Genomic DNA, 22256 nt, shown 5'->3' on the forward strand with positions numbered 1-22256 from the left:
AAGATTGTTTTGAGAAAAGGTTGTGGTGTGAAATGTATTTTTTTTTTAAATACAATTACACTGGGGTGATACATTCAGGGCACTGTGAAGCAAAACAGTACCCAAAGAAAATGTTTTTTTTTTTTTTCTGATTTAGGATTATTTATAACATGGCATATAAAAACTCAGGGAACATACGTAACTGCACTGGTGCTTTTGGAGAGTAAATAAAATGGCAGTTTGTATTGTAGACATTGTGAACCCTGAATCATTTCAAGATCTTCTTAGTTGGTAAGTTTCTCTACAATGCACCATTTTATGTCAAACTACACAGAATGACTTTTATTACATCTCAGTGACTGACTTGTGCAGAAGTTTTTAAAAAAGTGATATACTACTTAAGGCTAGGCTGTAAATATGGTTGCATTTCAATCAAACGGCTGAAAGAGTTAAATAAGAATGTCATTTTTCTGCTCTACGTTCACTCAGTTGAATTTTTATTTTAACGCCGTCCCCTCCGGAGCTCCGTAACATCGTCATAAATATGCCTGACCCCCGCAACCCCCCAATTTCCCAGACCCAGATTATGTCTGACCCTGGACTAAATGAGATTTTGTGTGGGGCTTAGTCCATGTCCACAAAACCGGTTCTTAGAGTTTAAGCGGTTAATGTACCACATGGGACAATGTCTCAAAACCTTCTGAACGCCACGAGACTTTTTTTTTCCATTTGTTAGGGCTGAAGAAAGAGGAAACCGTGACTTCAGTAGTCGCATCTAAACATGAATCGGTGCGCACTGATGGAGAACTGCGTGGGCTAGCCGTTCCTAAAAGCCTTTAAAGGCGTGTTTAAAAACGACCGTGCTTTACTCTGTGGAGTCTTCTCAAGGCTGGATGCCAACTAAAAGGGACGTATCCGCTCCAAACCAATAGCACATGCTCACACGCACGAGGGAGAAGCGCTGGGTGACTTGCGTCTTGGCGCATGAGTTGGAAACGGCAAGCTGGAGACGAGACAGCAGCGCACACTCTAATGTTTTGGCAAAGCTTCCCGAAAGGAGCTTTTTCGCGCTTCTCGTAAGAACAGTCACGCTTGCGTTTATTAGCTAGATCTGCACTTTTAATCACCGCTAGGGCGAGAAGATCGAGGAAGAAAACGCGAACCGGTAGCTAAAAGAACGTTTCCAGGTGCGACTGAAAGAAGCGGGAACAGTTAACTTGCAGCATGTTTGGAGCGAGCAAGAACGTGTGTGTACCTCTCAGCGTTGCATTTGTGGTGTCTATGGAGCTAGTGCTGTGTTTCCCTACCAGACAGCACAAGAGCGCGACCACGAGATTCAGACACGGCGCTGCTACTGAGGTGAGCCACTACAGTTTTTGTAGCTTATAGTTTGGTGCTCCCATATATCAGTTAAGGCAGATGGGTCATTGTGGTCTGGTCAGCTTCCCAAGTAACTGCATATGCATTACAGCATACTTTGTGCCCTTTTTGATTAATAAACGTCTCCCATTCTGTTGATGACAGTTGAGGGGGCTCCAGCTGGGTTGTAAGTTATGCTAAACTTCACTGAAAATACGTTTCTTCCTTTTTCGGTTAGTAATGCTAGCTGGAGTAATTGTTGATGTCTACCAACATTTAAGCTTGTTTCTGGGTTTGTTTCTTAGATGGGGATTAAGCCTAGACTTCTAGTCTTGGACAAAATAGCAAAAGGTATTTCACTAATAAAAGTCATATTTAGCCTAGACTTGGGCTCAATTGGAGTCAGAGACCAGCCCTGAGTGTCCTTGTGAGAGTCACATGGACATATAAGGCCATAATAAGTCCAGAAAGCTGTGATGAAGAAAGCCAGAGGAAGATGCTGCAGTCACTTGGCATGAAACTGGGGGAGAGCTCCAGTTTTTTTGCTTTTCCGTGTTTTTTAGACATGTAAAGGTCATTCTCCATCTCCAAAAAGATGCTTAAATTTTTTATTTTTGAAATGTTGTCAAAATAATGCCATATATCATTTTTATGACCTTTGGGCCCTCAGGTGGCACTGCAATATAAACAGACATGATTCTGAAAGGCAGGCAAGACACAGAGTACAGTTAAGGGCAGCCCCAACCACATCAGAAATTAAGCCTAACCCAGTATTAGCTGTGAGACTGCAGTGTATGTATTCCTTTTCAGCATTTAGTTATCCTGTAATTTCTTATTGCAATTTCTGTTTGTAGTTCTTATTACATGTTTTGCATGCATGCATACATGCATAATGCATACAAATGTTTCTAATGCATGAAGAGCAAAAGAGTGTGTGCATGTCCTTACACATGTAAGCGAATACATAGATTTTTTTTTGCATTCCCTTTAATAATCTATTCATTTGTTATGAGCAAATTTGATCATTTTGAATAATGCATAACATTGTTTTTGTAAGTCATTTGATGATATGCTTTTTTCTTTTTGATAAAATATACTCCCACTACAGAGCCATTTAAGGACAGGCCACATTCTAGAATGAGGGAAAGCAGTTTAATCATGAATGGACAAGGCAATGATAGACAAGAAGGGGGTAGGGAGATTTCCGGTTGGACAAAGTTGATGCGTCATATGAAAAAAGAGAATGTGAGCTTGTCAAATCAGTGTGTTTAAAAAAGCTTTTGAGCATAGGGCTTAATACAGGACCACGAAGAATCGAGGAGATACAATTTATTTTGTGTTCCACATTAAGGAATAATCTCAATTGTTCTTCATCAGATAGCATTCAAATAACATTACAACATTGTTACATCTTGTTCTTGTTTCTCATTATCAGGCACATGTTCAGACATCCTCAAGTGGCATTAGCGAAGGCCGTGATCTAGAGCAGAACCAGGTGCAGAGTGTGTTGACTGGCTCATATCGACTGCAGCAACAGCAGCATCACAGGTGGTCCCAGCAACATTCCCCAGGGGTTCTACCACAGCCTGAACCTGAAGAGGAGTCCAAACCTTTCATCTTGGACCTTAGGAACTTCCCTGACTTGGCCAGTGCTGACACTGGCTCTCAAAACCCCAACATTCAGGTGAGCCCAGTGGTATCTCTGAGCATTTTATACCTCTCTTGAAACTGTCTAGTCATTGGCAAAAATGCTTTCCTATCTTCAAACCAAGCTACAGCTGTAATAATACAAAAAACAAAACAAAACAAACAAAAACTGTGTCATTTCCGAATGCTACTGTGTACTGAGGAAGTAGGATATATGTGGGATGAAATCACTGATCATATGTTTCTTGAGAATCAGCCCTACAACATTAACATGGAAAAGCCTTCATTTTCTTCATAACCTTTTTGACCTTTTATATTCTTTGCTATAATGGCAAAATCATGTAATATTACATCATAGGTGACCATAGAGGTGGTGGACGACCCTCAGATGGAAGTGGAGATGGATCTGGTTAAGGAGCGCAACAGTGATTGGCCCATCTCCTCCTCTTCCCCCTCCCCTGTGGTTGACTGGCTGGGTGGTAAGAAGCTGTTCTGGCCGCTGTTTTGGGGCTACACTGATGTGGACTCAGGTGAGGACAGTACAGACCAGGCAGTGAAAGAGGTGGCGGAGGATGAAAAGCTTGAAGAGGAACAAGAGGAGAACTACACATCCAACTATGACAGTGAAGAGCCCCTTCCCAGTGGGCTAGGTGGCATGGATGGCGAATTGGACAGCCAATGGAACCTGGGCTGGGACTTCACACATAGCAACACTGGTGAGCAAAGCTGTCAACTTGTCCTTTGTTTCTGTCTAAAGCTATCTTAAAATAGAAGCAGTGTGGTTAACTGGGATTGAGATACCATAGTTGTGGCTCTGTTGAGCTCAGGGTGAGCTCAAGGTGATGAGTTTCAGAGCGAGAATATATTTAAGGCAATAAGGCAGCCCCTTGGTATTTGCATGGTCTTGGGGCAAGCCACCTATGTGCTATTTGTGTGGCCAGAAAATATGGATTTACTTGTAACTGAGTTTGGCAAAAGAAGAGATTTTAGAGCTAAATAAAGACAGAGAACAGGAAAGAGACATAGGGAAAAAGAAGAGGATGTTAAGAAGCAGAACGGGTGTGAGGAGCACTCCGCCAGGCCTTGACTGAGAGCAAGCACTTATAGCCGGTGGGGCTTTTGTGCAAGCAGAGTCTTTGATGTGGATGCTGGGTCCTGCTCAGCAGACAGCACCGCCGTTTGAAGCCATGCCCAATGCAATCACTAATGGCAACGTGAAGCTGTTTCCCTGGACAAAACAAGGCCCATGGTTGTGTTCAATTAGAGTACAGATTGGGAACACAGCGTGACGGGGGCCATTCGGCTGCTCTTTTCATCCCCTTGTGGCCGGGCCCCAGATTCAGCAAGGCTCAGCTTTTTAGAGCCAGTTCAGGAATTCCTGGGTTTTCAAGGTCACTGAAGAAAATTACGCCTCTGTTGTTTCTTTCTCTCTCACTCTTTCCTTCTCTCTCTGTCTTTTTGTCCCTCTACTTGCCTGTCCTTCAATGTGGTGGGAAAAGAGCAGCATGCCACCTAACTATGTGGTCTCCTTCTGTGGCAGTCCGAAGTAAATGGTACGGACAGGATCAATGAGAGGGAGAAAAATGGTTAGATTGTAACCCCAAATTAATGTCAGAGCACTCTGGCTGTCTTTACAGTCGTCTCTTTTTTCTGCACAGTTCCATAGGAAACTTTTATTTACTCCTACACAGCAGGGTGTACATAGCTGGATACAAACACCTTGCACTGAATAGTGTGAATGGTCATCTCATTTTGTGTCTTTTGCATAAGGAAACAAAAAATATGTTGTCCTCATAACCTCATAACTTCATTTGAACCTCGTACCCCATTTGAATATGCCAGCAGTCCTTTACATTGTCCGTATATTTAATAACAAATGGACCATTAAAAATGGTCTAAAATTATGTACTTAATAATGAAAAATTATAATGAAAAAATCTATAAAATTATTTTTTGGAACTGTTTCGCCGACAGTGCCCCTCAGTCTCATGCCACTTCTCGTGGAAACCACTAACCACTGTCAGCTATCAAAACTGCATCCTATCAAAGTAAAGTGGGAAAGGAGGGGGAGGGGCTTAAGTTACAGTGTTACTAACTTACATAAATGCATTACGTCAATGTATATAGAAATGGAGTTTTAACCTGGCATCATTGACAGTACTGTAAAAATTACACTATTTAGATCCATTTCTAAGCCTTTTTGACTATTTCAAGATTTAAGCTAGTTTAATGACTACAAAGCACTTTCCTGTGAATTTGAATACATCAGGGCACCTAATCTAGGAGTCTCTCCTCCTCCTCATGCAGCTTCTTGTTAAAATATTTCTCAGTAATCATCCGTGAAATGAATATTAGATGAATCATTAGTATACCTGCAACTAGGCATTCTTTTGAACTAAGAGAAAGCAAATTCAGCTATAACAACTGTGCAAGTTAAGTGTGGTAGTTGTAACTTCTTCGCCAGTGCTGTTCATTCTCCGCTACATTCATGTAGTGACCAAATCAAAAGCAAATTGTTTTTCAAAACAGATGAATTGTCAAAATGCTCAACATTTTTTTAAAACAGCCGAACTGTGGCACACTGCCAAAGTATAACCTATGTGTGGGAAACAGACTTCTAAGGGTGTTTTAAGGGGGCTTATTTTGTTAAAGGGCTGGCATAACAGGCATTGCAGAAGTTTTGTTTGAAAACGTATATTTATCTTAGCCAAACCAACCTGTGTAGTATATATGACTATACTGACTATATAATATATGACTATATAATGACTATATTTGTAATAGAAGTTATATAGTTTTAAGTATCTTTTAAGTTTAAAAAGCAAAGATATTTTTTTTTGTTGAGCATGCTATACATTCTATGGTTCATGCCTCAATACATGTATAACCTATTAACCTATTAATAACCTAATATTCATATGATTTTAGTCATAATACTATGTTAACTGACTTGGTCAGTATGCGTTTGAGCATATATGATTGAGTGAGGAAGAAACTGGTGTATGTCCTGGTGTATTTAGAGGCTTCAGTTAAGTACAGAAATGCCATTTGGTGGTCACATATGACTAAGGATATGTTTGCTACTAGTGATTGAACTTCTAATTACACCTCTGCTGTTTGCCTGATCCTGTGGCTATTGTGACCACTATGTTGGCAACGCCACAAAGGCAAAGTGGGCAGTCTCCAAGCCCACCCCATCCTTTTCATCACCCATTGCTATGTCTGTAATCAGGACTTTGTCTATTTGTTTAGTATCATTAGCACCTAACTCAGTCCTCTAAAGAATGAAATATTTCAAACATGCACATCTCTAATCTGCATTTTGCATTACAGGACTAGGAAATGAGGTTAGTTTCTTAGGCACAGAATTGTTGCTGTGCAACATCTGCTTAGGGAACCTTTCAGTGCCATTTTGTAAATGTTATACTTTACAAGGTCTTAGTTTCAACCACTTCTGTCACATGGACCTTCTGATTTAAATGTAGGCTAAGATGTCCACAACAATCAGGCTCCTTTCAGTTACACTCTCAACTTCTGTGTGTACATACCACCATGTACCATTTTTTACTAGTTTGATAGGACATGACTATAAATCAAGCTAAATGGTAGCTAGAAGTACCAAGCAATTATCTGCGTTTCCTTTGGTGTTACAACACAGTATTTCTTGGTGGTTGCAAGCAATTGTGTAGCAATTTAGTTGTAGCCCAGTTTTTTTCCTCTGATATAGTTGTGAGCAGTTCCAACCTGCTTGTTAGGTCAATCCCCTGTTGCACAATTCTACCAAACTATGAGGTTGCCTTCACCAAGACACATGAAGCCAGCCACCCTATCTCTTCGAACTACATCACTAAACAGCTCAATGCAGTTGGAGGTTAATGGTAACTGCCAATTCCTTTACATCAGCTAACAAGCACCACTGCTGGCTAGCAGTTCTCTGAATAATGTGGGGAGAGGGAGGCCAGTTATGCTTTCTTGGATGTCCGTCTGTGGCATTGCCAGGGATCAAACTTTTGATCTTTATCAATGCTCAGCCGCTTGCACTACTCAGGAGTGAAGTTGTAGCACTAATTTGATGATCATCTGGACCAAAAACAACACTGTGTGGTCATTGTGCTTGCCACTCAAACTTCCTTGTTAAAGTAGACAGGTTCTTGGCCATGTTGTGTAGCACAAGAACCCACAAGAACCCAGTTTTTGTCCACTCACTGCCCACTCTATTAGACACTCCTACCTTGTTGGTGCTAGCTGATGCAAAGTCAGAGACGATAGCTCACAGTTTGTGTTGGTCATCCTCTAGTCCTTCATCAGTGGTCACAGGATGCTGCCAAGAAGATACCGTTGGCTGGACGTTTTTGGTTGGTGGACTATTCTCAGTCCAGCTTTGGGGTGGTTCGAAACTACAGCAGCACTGCTGTGTCAGATCCACTTGTACCAGTGCGACACACACTAACACACCACAACCACATCAATATCACTACAGCACTGAGAATGATCCATGACCCGAATAATACCTGCTCTGTGATGGTCCTGTGGGAGTCCTGACCATTGAAGAACAGGGTAATTGTAGAACAAAGTGGACCTGTATGGTAAGTGGAGCTGATAAAATGGACAATGAGTGTAGTGACAAGGTAGGTGTTCCTAATAAAGTGGTCAGTGAGTGCATTTTTCAAAAAAACAATAACATTTCTCAGTTTCAGCATTTGATATGTTGTCTTTGTACTATTTTCAATTAATTATAGGGTTTGAATGATTTGCACATCATTGCATTCTGTTTTTATTTACATTTTGCTCTGCATCCTAACATTCTAAAATGCGGTTGTAGCACTGTTTCTCAATATGAGTGGTGCAAGCTAGGTAAGTTGCACACATCATACCTTGTTGATAACACAAAACTGGACAGCTGAAGACTGGAAAAATGTAGCCTGGTCTAATGAATCTCAATTTCTGGTGAAGCACACAAATGGTAGTGTCAGAATTTGGCACCAGCATTGGCAACAGCATGAATTCATGGACCCAACCTGCCCTGTGTCAGCAGTCCAGGCTGGCGGAGGCATTGTAATGTTGTGGGGACTGTTTTCTTGGCATGCTTTGCACCTGTTAACACGAGTCAGTCATTGTGAATGCCACAGCCTATTTGAGTATTGTTGCTGACCGTGTGCATCCCTCCATGGCCACAATTTACCCGTTTTCTAATGGCTACTTCCAACATGATAATGCACCATGAAGCAGAAGATGTCTCAAGGTGGTTTCATGAATATGACAATGAGTTCAATGTTCTTTAGTGTTTGCAGCGTGAAAGTGTGCCTAAAAATATGTAAATATGGACCAGAATCTCAAAGGAATGTTGCCAACATCTTGTGGAATGCATGCTACAAAGAATTAAGGCTGTTTTGAGAGCAAAGGGTGTCTCTACTCAGTATTAGTATAGTGTTCCTAATAAAGTGCTTAGTGGTATATATTGTGGCCTGGACATTAAGGCTAATGTGATGCAAAAAAAAGGTTTCCATGTAGAGGAACAGTGAAAACTCATAAAGTGGTTTTGCCTGTAGTGTTTCTTTTGAGACTGTTGAATCAGTATTCATGGAATGTGTTATACAACCCCATTTCCAAAAAAAGTTGGGACGCTGTGAAAAATGTAAATAAAAACAAAATGCAATGTTGTGCAAATCATTTAAACCCTGTATTTCTTTGAAAATGCTTCAAAGACAACATATCAAATGTTGAAACTGAGAAATTTTATTGTTTATTGAAAAATATATGCCCGTTTTGAATTTGATGCCAACAACACGTTCCAAAAAGTTGGGACGGGGGCAGCAAAAGGCTGGTAAAGTTGTGTAATGCTAAAAACACCTGGTTGTTACATGGTTACAACAGGTCAGTAACATGATATAAACATGGTATAAAAAAGAGCACCCCAGAAAGGCTGTCTTTCAGAAGTAAAGATGGGGAGGGGTTCACCACTCTGTAAAAGACTGCATGATCAAATTGTGCAAAAATTCAAGAATTATATTTATATATAAATATATATAAATGCAATGATGTGCAAATCATTTAAACCCTATATTTCATTGAAAATAGTACAAAGCAACATATCAAATGCTGAAACTGAGAAAAGTTGTGTAATAGTGCAACGATTCAAGAATAACGTTTCTCAACATAAAATAGCAAAGAACGTTTGCTTTTCATCATCTACGGTACATGATAACATGAAAAGATTCAGAGAATCTGGAGAAATCTCTGTAGGCAAGGGACAAGGTCAAAAAACAGCATTTGCTGGCCGTGATCTTTGGGCCCTCAGGCGGCGCTGCATTAAAAACGGATATGATTCTGTAGTGGAAATAACTGCAGGGGCTCAGAAAAACTTCTGGAAAACCCTGTCTATGAAAACAGTTCAGCGATGCATCCACAAATGCTAATTAAAATGCTTAAATGCAAAGAAGAAACTGTACATAAACAGGATCCAGAAAAGCTGCCACCTTCTCTGGGCCTGAGCTTATTTAAAATGGACTGAGGGGAAGTGGAAAAGTGTCCTGTGGTCCAACGAATCAACATTGGAATTTCTTTTTGGAAATCATGGACACTGTGTCCTCCAGGGTAAAGACCATTAAGCTTGTAATCAGTGCACAGTTCAAAAGCCAGTATTCATGATGGTATAGGAGTGCATTTGTGCACATGGCATGGATGACTTGCACATCTGTGAAGGCACCATTAATGCTGAACAATATATGCTGCCATCCAGACGACATCTTTTTCAGGGAAGGCCCTGCTTATTTCAGCAAGACAATGTCAAACCACATTCTGCATGTATTACAACAGCATGGCTCTGTATTAAAAGAGTTCAGGGTGCTACACTGGCCTGCCTGCAGTCCAGATCTGTCACCACTGAAAACATTTGGCACATTATGAAATGAAAAATAAGACAAAGGAGACCCCGAACTGATGAGCAGCTTAAAATCCTATGTTAAGCAAAAATGGGAAAACATTTCACTTTCAAAACTGCAGCAATTGGTCTCCTCAGTTCCCAAATGCTTAAAGAGTGTTGTTAAAAGAAGAAGTGATGAAACACAGTGGTAAACATGCCCCTCAATGAAATATAGGCCCCTCAATGAAATTTTAGGATTATAGGATTTAAATGATTTGCACATCATTGAATTTTGTTTTTATTTATATTTTGCACAGCGTCCCAACTTTTTTGGAAATGGGATTGTACAACAGTGTCTTTTGAATCACAATGTAACTTTCAAAATGACATTTTACAGACTGTGCCTTTTGTGGTCAAGTACTCATAAATGCACACACGTTGTTTAGCTTCAAAAGGATGCCTGTTGTCCTTGAGGCACTAGGATGCCTAGTGCCCCTTCTGTAATCTACAGTTAAAATCTGCTGTTTTGTTAAATCAAGTTTGAACTAGATTTGAACTTGAGATAATTAAATCTGTTTAGTGAAAAAGGCCTCTTGAAGAATGCTTTTAATATTATGGCCCGGTGCTCAAAGCATATGTTTGTTTTGTTTGGCAACTTTGTTGTTCTGTTTGATGTTTTGGTCCTGGAATATTGGACCTTTTTAAATACTCCCATGTTTCATGTCATTCTGCAGAGAAAGAGGAGGAGAAGTGGAGTGCTTGGGCACCTTGCTCTGTCACCTGTGGCCATGGCAACCAGACTCGCACACGATCATGTGGGGATTTCTGCATGTCCACCGAATCCAGGAGTTGTTACCTTGACCCTTGCCCAGGTGAGATAATTTACTTGATTTTCATATGTGAAATACAAGGCACAGTGTCAAATGATGTGTTTTTGTTTTTTTTTCCCCTAGATGATTTGAATCCAATATCCAGTGTTTTCCCCTTTGAGATGGAGAATGGAACGGAACCTTTTGGCACAGGTAAGTATCATATTTATACAGTTTTATGAGCTTGTACCTTCTTTTTCAAGATTGTATTTATACGATTATTGTTTTCAGACATCAGTGAAGTGTAGCCATGCTTTACACCACAGCAGGACCACCACTGACCAGGATGGTGGACCATTATCAGTACAGCAGTGATACTGACAAGTTAGCGAGTACTGACATGTTAGTATGTGTTCCGTTATATATATCATGTATATCAGCCACAGCAGTGTCGCTAGAGTTTCTCTAAAGTTTTACCCAATTTTTGCCCATATTTAATCATTGCCATCTGCTAACTAGGTCAGCCCTAATGCCATGATGCCATCAAACTAGCACGCACTTCCTTTGAGACATGTCAAGGTAGTGATTGCATCATTTTGAACTGCCGCTGAAGTGACCTCATTGGACAGCTTAACATGCCTGGTTGAGAACCCTAACTGTTACGTCAGCTAACAGATGCCCACATTGGCTAGCATTGTGTTAAGTGATGGGGGAAGAGGAAGGACCATCTCACCCACTCAAAGAAAGCAAGCCGAAATCTGCTCTTGCACACCTGGCCACAGGTGGCTGTGGCATCGCTGGGGATTGATCTTGCAATGACCTGGCAACCAAAAATATACAGCCAACAGTGGGCCTGTGTTAAGAAACTGACCACTGATTACCACTGATGACGGGCAAGTGAAAAACAGAAATTGTGCATTTGCATGGAAAAAAGAGCTAACTGCCTCTAACTGTACACCTACAATGTAGCAACATGGTAGGTGTCGCAAGTCTATACAGTGTTTAAAAACACCAGCAAAGCAGCAGCAGTTGTGCATTCTCATCATTGCAACATGCATTACCTCTTAAAAGAGGTGTGTTGAGAATGGTCCACCATTACAATAAAATCTGGTAATGGGGTAGAGGATGGCTGGCAAGGTGACAAAATCCATGCCTCTCTTAATATTGCTTCGTATATCAAACTTTCAGCTCAGTACACCTGTTACACTTGTACTAACAAACTAAAAAGAAACTAAACTAAACTAAACAAAAGAAAATGTAGAGGCACACAGAGAACTACATCTAGTTTTACAAGATGTCTCAGACATACATGTTTGTGAGATGACAAAATATGCATGCAGGCCAATTTAAGGCGAACAAAAGATGGACTCCAGAAACTATGCATACATTAATTAAATCTGGGAAATCATTTAGTCACTCAATGTTAAAGCGGTAGGTTTTCATCTCTAATAAGATCGAGGCTTTATTGATGAAAGGTAACTCTGCAAATGAGCTAATGATAAAGCTAACACTGGAGCTGGTAAGAGTAAGGTCAGATGCTGAAGAAGACGTGTTTTACATGAGGTCTTTCTGTCAACTTTAAATAATACAAAAAATGATGTGTACAAGTTAATGTTAATCTTTACACACCATGTTTTGATCACAAACATGAGTGCTGTGAAGTCCTGTTTAGTGAAAACTGTAAAGAATACCTGTTTGGCAGCTGTGCCTAATAAAATAGCCAATGAGTGTATGTACAAGTTAGATTCACCTGCATTCAGCTGCACTTTGTGGACCTTCTAATCATCCCTGGGGTTTGCCTCATTCCTTACAGATGTTGACAGCTGTGAGAAGTGGCTGAACTGTAAGAGTGAGTTTCTCCAGCGCTACCTGCAGCAGGTCCTCATGGAATTACCCAACTGTCCCTGCTCCTACCCCACCACAGCTTCCCACAGTGCGCTTACCCTGCCAGACGAGGGCCACAAGCAAACATTCCACTGGAGGGACGCTAACAACCCCAAGGAGCGGCTGGACATCTACAAGCCTTCTGCACACAGCTGCTTGCGCTCTGCACTGTCAGCACAGGGCACCACATTGGCCGCTCAGCACTGTTGCTACGACAGCCAGGGCCAGTTGATCACAAGGGGCAAAGGGGCAGGCACACCAAATCTCATCAGTACAGAGTTCTCGCCTGAGCTGCATTTCAAGGTGGACGTGCTGCCTTGGATCCTGTGCAAGGGAGACTGGAGCCGCTTTCATGCCGTACGGCCACCCAACAATGGCCTGAACTGCCCTGAGAACCCCCGCCAGGATGTCTTCATGAATGAACTGGAGGAGGCCAGAGAATACTGATCAAATGCCCCACACAACTGCCAGTTCCTGTCCTGTGACAACTTCAGTTTCCATGCTTGAACTTCAAACTACATTTCACAGCTGCTTTCCACCCTCTTAAATGTGTAGCATGTTTTTTAGCATGGTTCCCTGCCCACTCTATGCATTTGTTTTCAGCGTTTAGGAGATTGGTCAGTGGTCCAAAGGTGGCACACACATGCACATCCAGCCTCCTAAAGTGTATGGATTTTTTAATGAATATGTAAACATTATATAAAGGTGTATCGGAGTAGTCACATATTTTTCGAGTTCCAGAATGTACTTCAAAGTTGTCAACAGTCGGAGGCTCTAATCTTTCAGCCACAAACACACTTCTTGTAAGATTAACGCTGCTATGATGATTAACCTGAAAAACGTTGATTTTCCAGGCTGGAATGGTAGGCATGGGAAAGTATTTGTGTAAGGGACGTTTCCCAAGAGACAAGTGCAGTGTCATGGGGAGAGAACTTGCCAGCACACCAGCTCAGAGAGAGTAACACATAAACCATAACAAACTTGAACACTACAGTTTCATTTACTGTAATTATCTGTTTGTCAGGTTATTTGCCTTGAGATTTGATCAGCAGTCTTTAAATACAACACATTATAGATATTAATGTTAATTCTTGATGCTGTACAGCTTCTTAATTATTATGTAATACACAACTGTGTTGTCACCAGCTTCCTACACTCTTGAAAATTAGGGTGCCAAAAAGGACCAAGAGTTCTTTGGAGCAATGTCATAGAAAAAACACTTTTTGTTCCCTAAAGACTTTTGTAAATGAGACATATTAGTGAAGAATTGTGAAGAAACTTTTTAAAGTCTAATGAACCTCCACATAATATAAAGGTTATACACCAATTAAAGATTTTTCTTGAACCGTATGTCTAAACTAAGGACCTTTATTTTTAGGAGTGTACTAATGATTTGAAACCTACATTGTTTCACATTTACAATTATTTTATATATGTATCTGCAGCAAAATTGGTTCTACATTATTGAAAACCCTGATTTCAAATGTTTTAGCAGTAGTTTAGATGATAATCAACTCAGTAGTTCTAATTCCAACAAATGCTGTTGACCTCTGTTGGAGTTCCTCTCTGACAGAGAGTATCAGGCTCATCTTTGATAAACACTTACAGATTGATGTCATGGCGATATTTGAGAAGCTGACCAGACATTACCTTCCACTACTAACTCAGGGGAACTTACTTCACAGCTAGCACAGTTCACTTACCTCTTCAGTTAAAGCCTCAACAGAACCTCTGATTTCAGGTTGACGAGTAGGGGAGTGATAAGAGAAAAGGGCAGGTTTTAGAAGATGGTTAGAAGATAGTTTTGTGTACACTTTATGGGCAGTTTTCCTGTCAGTCTGTTATTATAGTGTTATTGTTTTGTTCCTCTGTATATAATGGTGCATTGCTTGGGAGCTGTATATATTGTTGATGTTTATGCTCCAGACATCTTTTCAGGAATCATTTTCAAGTGCATACAAGTTTGCATGCACCTTTTTATTAAAGATGGTACTTTATTTAAAGATATTCAAATGAATATGTATGCAATTAATGTCATTTGTCATTGTGGTGTTATTATTGTGAAGGAACTTACTTGCTATTGTTTATTTTCTGTCAAATATAATGGCACAGTATTTTTGAGTTCAAGTTAGATGTGAGACTGTACAGTATTTATTGTCTATTTTCTTAAATTTGATAAGTTTTTAAATTGATCATCCTACCTGGTGCACTACTTTGACTGAGACCTCTAGGACACTGTCTCAAAAAGAAGGGAAAAGGGAAAGCATTTTGTCTGTTAGTCCAACAGCAAGTCAAAGGGAAAAAACTGTCTCTGTATTTTAATGCTCCGCAAGCTGAAATCTGTGTTGCGACAAATACAAAGATGAATAAAAAACGGTCCTGGCTCTTTTGCATCACACACGTCAAGTCAGTCATCACATCCTATGAGTTACATATGAAAAGTTCACTCAAGCTTGTAAGCATGGGTTTTGATTGATATAAACCTGTAAACCTCCACTAGTTTCCCAGAGTGTAATTTAGCATGGCGATCAAAATACCCATCGTCACCGCTGTATCTGAGGCATGGGCTAGGGCCAGGGCAAGAATAATTTTTGATTGCTTTGTTTTTCCATTGCGTGGGCCTTAACCAGGAACAGCCAGGGACAGTCGACTGATCTCCCTGGGCAGTAAGGCTTTTGCATATGTGTGGCAATCTGGTTTCAATTGGCAAGCCCAGGCCGCAGCTTCATACTGGGACGCCCAGGAACAAGCAGAGTGTTCCACTTTACTTTTTGTTTATTCTTCTACAAACCTGCTGTTCTCCATTGGAAACAAACAAAGCTGTGGGATCAAAGGGCATTTTGTATTCAAAAGGGAGCTGAAAATGGTTGCTAAAGCTTTTTTTATCTAGAAAAAAAAATCCAAAAAGCGTTTTTCGAAGTGACGCCATAGCAAAACCCACTTTCCCTAAAAGTTTTTTTAAGAACCGTTTTTGTAAATGATATGTGTGAAGACAAGAATACTTTTGAAGCCTAAAGAACCTCCACATAATGTAAAGATTCTATATCAGTTGAAGTTTTTTTTTCCACCTAAGCATATGTAGCCAAGAACCATTAGATACCTTTTTATTTTAATGTACCAAATGTTCTTGGTAAATCATGAAATCATGATGTTTACAGGTAGGCAAATGTAATTATGATTCAGCTAATGAATGGTTCACTTCAATGTCTTTAATAACCCAACAAAAAAAGGACAGAAAAATGAAAATAATAGATGTATATCTGAGATGTATATCTGGATACAAATTTATAACCTCAATCCCAAAAAAGTTGTGACGCTGTGTAAAATGTAAATAAATGTAAATAAAAACAAAACACGATTTGCAAATCTCATACACCCATATTTCATTCACAATAGAACATAGAACACATATTAGATGTTGAATGTGAGACATTTTACTATTTCATGAAAAACATTAACTCGTTTAGAACTTGATGGCAGCAATGCATCTCAAAAAATTTTGACAACAGTTTTTTTACTTTTAACAACAGTCTGTACACATCTGGGAAGTGAGGAGACCAATAGCTGGAGTTTTGGGAGAGGAATGTTGTACCATTTTTGTCTGATGTAGGATTCTAGCTGCTCAACAGTCCTGGGTCTTCTTTGCCAGATTTTTCGTTTCATGATTCACCAAATATTTATTGGTGAAAGGTCTGGACTACAGGCAGGCCAGTTCAACACCCGGTCTCTTCTTCTGTAAAGCCATGCTGTTGTGATGGATGCAATATGTAGTTCAGCATTGTCTTGCTGAAATATGCAAGGCCTTCCCTGAAAGAGACGCTGTCTTGATGGCACCATATGTTGCCAAACCCTGTATATTTCATTCAGCTTTAATGGTGCCTTCGCAGATGTGTAAGACATCCATGCCATGTGCACTAATGCTTCCCCATACCATCATGGATGCTGGCTTTTGAACTGTGTGCAAATAATAAGCTGGGAGCTCTTTTGTCTGAAGGATGCAGTGTCCATTATTTCCAAAAAGAATCTCAAATTTTGATTAATCTGACCACAGGACACTTTTCCACTTCGCCTCAGTCCATCTAAAATGAGCTTTGGCCAAGAGAAGTTGGCAGCGTTTCTGGATCCTCTTTATATATGGTTTCTTCTTTGCATGATACAGCTTTAACTTGCATTTGTGGATTGCACAGTGAACTGTGTTCACAGACAATGATTCTTGGAAGTCTTCCTGGAGTTTTCAATGCAGTGCCGCCTGAGGGCCCAAAGACCATGAGCATCCAATATTGACCGTCGGCCTTGTCCCTTGCGTACAGGAATTCTTCCAGATTCTCTGAAGCTTTTGATGATGTTACCCAGCTGGCCACCAACGTCAAAAGACATTGATATTTGGTTGAATGTTGGTCGTGACGTCAGATGACCAAAATTCAACATACACACAACATCTAATTCCAACGTCAAATTGACGTAGAATAATGACGACAGCCAACATTGATATTTTGTTGGTTTTAAGTTGTGATGTAAAGTAACCAAAATCCAACGTCTTCCAAACGTCACATGCCAGCGTCAGATTGACGTAGAATACTGACATGCAGTCGTGAGGTATGGTGACAAAAACCCAAAGTCTATTTAACGTCATAACCTTGACATCAGATTGACGTAACATTCTAACATCATTAGACGTTGATATTTTGTTGGTTTTAAGTTGTGATGTTCACTAACCAAGATCCAACGTCTTCCAACCGTCACATCCCAACGTCATACTGACGTAGAAAACTGACATGCAGTCGTGAGGTATGGTGACCAAAACCCAATGTCTATTTAATGTCATAACCTTGACGTCAGATTGACATAACATTCTAACATCATTAGACGTTGATATTTTGTTGGTTTTAAGTTGTGATGTAAAGTAACCAAAATCCAACATCTTCCAAACGTCACATCCCAACGTCATACTGACGTAGAAAACTGACATGCAGTCATAAGGCATGGTGACCAAAACCCAACGTCTATTTAACGTCATAACCTTAACGTCAGATTGACATAACATTCTAACATCATTAGACGTTGATATTTTGTTGGTTTTAAGTTTTGATGTAAAGTAACCAAAATCCAACATCTTCCAGACATCACATGCCAACATCAGGTTGACGTAGAAAACTGACATGCAGTCGTGAGGTATGGTGACCAAAACCCAACGTCTATTTAACATCATAACCTTAGGGTCACATTGCCATAACATTCTAACATCATTAGACGTTGATATTTTGTTGTTTTTAAGGTGTGATGTTCACTAACCAAGATCCAACGTCTTCCAAACGTCACATCCCACGTCAAACTGACGTAGAAAACTGACATGCAGTCGTAAGGTATGGTGACCAAAACCCAGCATCTATTTAACGTCATAATCTTAACGTCAGATTGACGTAACATTCTAACATCATTAGACGATATTTTGTTGGTTTTAAGTTGTGATGTAAAGTAACCAAAATCCAACATCTTCCAAACGTCACATTCCAACGTCAGATTGATGTAGAATACTGACATGCGGTCGTGAGGTATGGTGACCAAAACCCAACGTCTATTTAACGTCATGACCTTAACGTCAGATTGACGTAACATTCTAACATCATTAGATGTTGATGTTTTGTTGGTTTTAAGTTGTGATGTAAAGTAACCAAAATCCAACGTCTTCCAAACGTCACATGCCAACGTCAGATTGACGTAGAAAACTGACATGCAGTCGTGAGGTATGGTGACCAAAACCCAACATCTATTTAACATCATAACCTTAACATCACATTGCCATAACATTCTAACATCATTAGATGTTGATATTTTGTTGTTTTTAAGGTGTGATGTTCACTAACCAAGATCCAACGTCTTCCAAACGTCACATCCCAACGTCATACTGACGTAGAATACTGACATGCAGTCGTGAGGTACGGTGACCAAAACCCAACATCTATTTAATGTCATAACCTTGACGTCAGATTGACGTACCATTCTAACATCATTAGACGTTGATATTTTGTTGGTTTTAAGGTGTGATGTAAAGTAACCAAAATCCAACATCTTCCAAACGTCACATGCCAACGTCAGATTGACGTAACATTCTAACATCATTAGACGTTGATATTTTGTTGGTTTTAAGTTGTGATGTTCACTAACCAAGATCCAACATCTTCCAAACGTCACATGCCAACGTCATACTGACGTAGAAAACTGACATGCAGTCGTGAGGTATGGTGACCAAAACCCAACGTCTATTTAACGTCATAACCTTAACGTCAGATTAACGTAACATTCTAACATCATTAGACGTTGATATTTTGTTGGTTTTAAGTTGTGATGTAAAGTAACCAAAATCCAACATCTTCCAAACGTCACATGCCAACATCAGGTTGACGTAGAAAACTGACATGCAGTCGTGATGTATGTTGACCAAAACCCAACGTCTATTTAACGTCATAACGTTAACGTCAAATTGACACAACATTCTAACAATGTTAGATGTTCATATTTTGTTGGTTTTAAAGCGTGATGTTCACTAACCAAGATCCAACGTCTTCTAAACTTCACATCCCAACATCATATTGATTTCGAATACTGACATGCAGTCATGAGTATGGTGAATTCGACACGACATTCTAACATTATTAGAAGTTGATATTTTGTTGGTTTAAAATTTCAGTGTCATGTAACCAAAATCCAACGTCTTCCACACGTCTTATGCCAATGTTGGTTTTAGGCCATGGTGTCAGAGTTTTAACCTTCATGAAACAAAATTCTAACATCAATAGACTATGACATGTTGTTGGCTCTAACTCAGACAGCAGACTGTTCTCGGCCGATTCTGGCTCACGTCCGTGAGTGTTCGTTGACTTCCAGATAGATATTAGCCAGATGCTGGACAGCTGTGTATGGTTTTAAGTCACATTTACGTGTAAGGGCCACTTCTAGCGTGAATGTTATGGCCGATCAGTGTGGATGAAGGAAGAGGGCCACAGCACAATTAAGTTGCAGCAGACTTGTGCTCAGTTGATTTACACTTCAGTACTTTTGACCTATGTCTGACATGTCATAAGTAGCTCACCCAAATAGCAGACAGTTCTGGGCCAATTCTGGCTTACATACCCAAGTGTGGGCCAGAATTGGGCCAGATGCTGGACAGCTGTGCATGGTCTTAAATTGTATCTACGTTTAAGGGCCAATTCTGACATGAATGTTGTGGCCCAACAATGTGGATGAAGGAAGAGGGCCACACCTTTATGCTGCAGCAGATTGGCTGATTTACACCTCAGTACCTTTGACCCTAGTCTGGCATGTCATAAATGCAATTAGAGTTCACCCTTTCAAGGTTAAGACCCTCATTTAATAAATTTTCCAGCACAAGTTCACCATTTTCATATGGACAAGCTGGCGGCTAGGTTTGAAGAGAAGGCAAATGGAAGAGTAATAATTGAATAATTTCAAATTATAAGGTTCCAGTATGGAAAATGAAAAGTTATAACTAACTTTCTAACAGTACCATTTTAGCATAATACTTGAAAAGCACAGGGTAGCTAGGTTAATGTAACGGCTATCAGCACAAGGTTTAGCTACATTACCCTTAATTGCTAATTCATCATGGCTAATGTTAACTTCTTCCTTAGCTAACGTTAGCTAACTACTCTGAGCATTTAAAAGGAATAGCCTGTGCTTTTTGAGTGTTATGCCATAATGGTACAGCGCTTTAGTTTGCAGTTAGGACATTAGCTCAAAGTTAGCACATTAGCTTGGGTCTAGAGCGTTTACTCTGGGCTAGCACATTGTCTTGTGACAGCAGTAGCAGGTCCTCTCGTCTGCACACACATCATCCTTCTGTATAAGTCAGTAGAAGTACAAAAATTTTTAAAAATGGATGCTGTCATTGTTAAAATGAGGCAATATTTCCTGGTTCATATGAGAGTTCACTGCCAGGAGTGCTTTACATTAGTTCGACCTGTAAGTAGCTTAATATTGATTATGGGTTCCTTAATGTTTGTTAGAACAAAAACTTTCTTGTTGTTACAGATCTTACAGTTGTGGAGTTCCTGCCTCATTATTCAGTTTCTGAAGTAAAACCCATGCCTTCCAGACAAGCTGTTATTGGAGCTCTGTGACTGCTTACAGTGAAACAACTACCAAAGTGACTGAGCATATTCAGTCTGTAGAGGGATCTGTTGGAAATGCTGATTGTGGTGTTCCAGATTACTAGGTAAAGGGATTTGTTGTACAGTTTGACACAAAAACTGTGTTATCTGGAAATCAGTTAAATAAGTAAATAATAGTTGAATGCATTTCCTCTTTTCTTAGGCATCAGGAAGTGGACAGGTTTTGATTTATCCAGCTTTGTATTTGTTTACTGTGGAAAAAAATCCTCCAGTAATCATATGAATTATTGCAGACAGAATCAGACAACATAGCTGTTTATCAAATTAAACCGCGAAACAGTGTCTCATACACAGTTGGCTTGATCTCATGTATGCATGTATTTTATGAAGGCACATTGAATGGGTTGACACCTATACTTCAGGGACATACACAAATGTTTTTTATTCCACAGACCGCTTAAGTATGATTTTTTTTAGACATGTTTGCCATCTCTGATTTAAAATAAAATGTCTGTGAAATTACATTTGAACAGTGCTCCAAGGTAGATGTCAGATTTAGCCTGTATTTCAGTGGCCTCTCCACTTTGCTCAAGAACGACCTGTCACAAAGGTGAAGCCTTTGTTCCTTCATTCATTTACTGTTTTTATTTATTTAACCAGAATCAACATGGAGTTTTCATTCTAAAATGGCTTTTGACACCTATTGATTATTAAAAAGAAATATTACTAATACTAATAACAGATATTACTAATATTTTGCATGATCTGCAATAAATGAATGTGGCATCCTGCAGTGCCACACCTGGTTGGGGACTAAAGTGGGTAGCCAAATCTGGCCCACACCTTTATATATACTACAGTATATGGGCCAGAGCTGGACCAGAGCCCTTAGTTCTACCCACTTTACAGTATGTTGGCCAGATCTGGGCCACATTTATTAGTTCTACTCACTTTACAATATATGGGCCAGAGTTGGGCTACATCTGTTAGTTGTACTAATTTTATAGTGTGTTGGCCTCATCTGGGCCACATCAATTAGTTCTTCTTGTTTTACAGTATATGGACCAGATCTGGGCTGAGGACCCAGCCAGAACTGGGCCAAAACAAAACTAAAGATGAGATAAATATTGTTAACTGGGAAGTCACAGTGTTAACTAACCAAAACCTAACATCTGCTAAATGTCACAGTGCTAAAGTCCTTCTAATGTGGGATACAGACAACTTTAGACCCTGGTATTTTGTGGGATGTCAGTTGTGGTGTTGGGTAAACAAAATCAGTCTGTCAAAATGTCACACATACTGCTGTTCAATAACTTAAATATATTTATACAAACATAAATATGGTTAAAATATGTCATACCAATAAACTGTGATGTTACTGCTCTTTTAATAAATGTATCTAATGTATTTTCCTGCTGCATGACGCACATAACCACAGAACACGAATTTCGGTGACAGCACTACAGAGCGACAGAGTGGCATGTTTTGACTGATTGGTCACTCAAAATTCAAGTCACAGTAGTTGCAGGTGATTGGGTGAGGAGGAGGAGGAGGGCGGGGCGCCGTTTGAAAAACCGCGGCCAAGAC

The 22256-nt window shown here is 39.9% G+C and overlaps 1 protein-coding gene across 1 annotated transcript; it reads left to right on the plus strand.

Moving 5' to 3' along the window:
• Positions 1-716: 716 nt before the first annotated feature.
• ism2b (isthmin 2b) lies at positions 717-15293 on the plus strand. The gene is made up of 6 exons (XM_036560540.1): positions 717-1338; positions 2774-3022; positions 3344-3701; positions 10582-10719; positions 10801-10869; positions 12470-15293. The coding sequence occupies exons 1-6, from the start codon at positions 1204-1206 to the stop codon at positions 12985-12987; spliced, it is 1467 nt and encodes a 488-aa protein (XP_036416433.1). The 5' UTR covers positions 717-1203; the 3' UTR covers positions 12988-15293.
• Positions 15294-22256: the final 6963 nt, after the last annotated feature.

This window comes from Colossoma macropomum, unplaced genomic scaffold, assembly GCF_904425465.1.
Source record: "Colossoma macropomum unplaced genomic scaffold, Colossoma_macropomum, whole genome shotgun sequence".
NCBI lineage: Eukaryota > Metazoa > Chordata > Actinopteri > Characiformes > Serrasalmidae > Colossoma > Colossoma macropomum.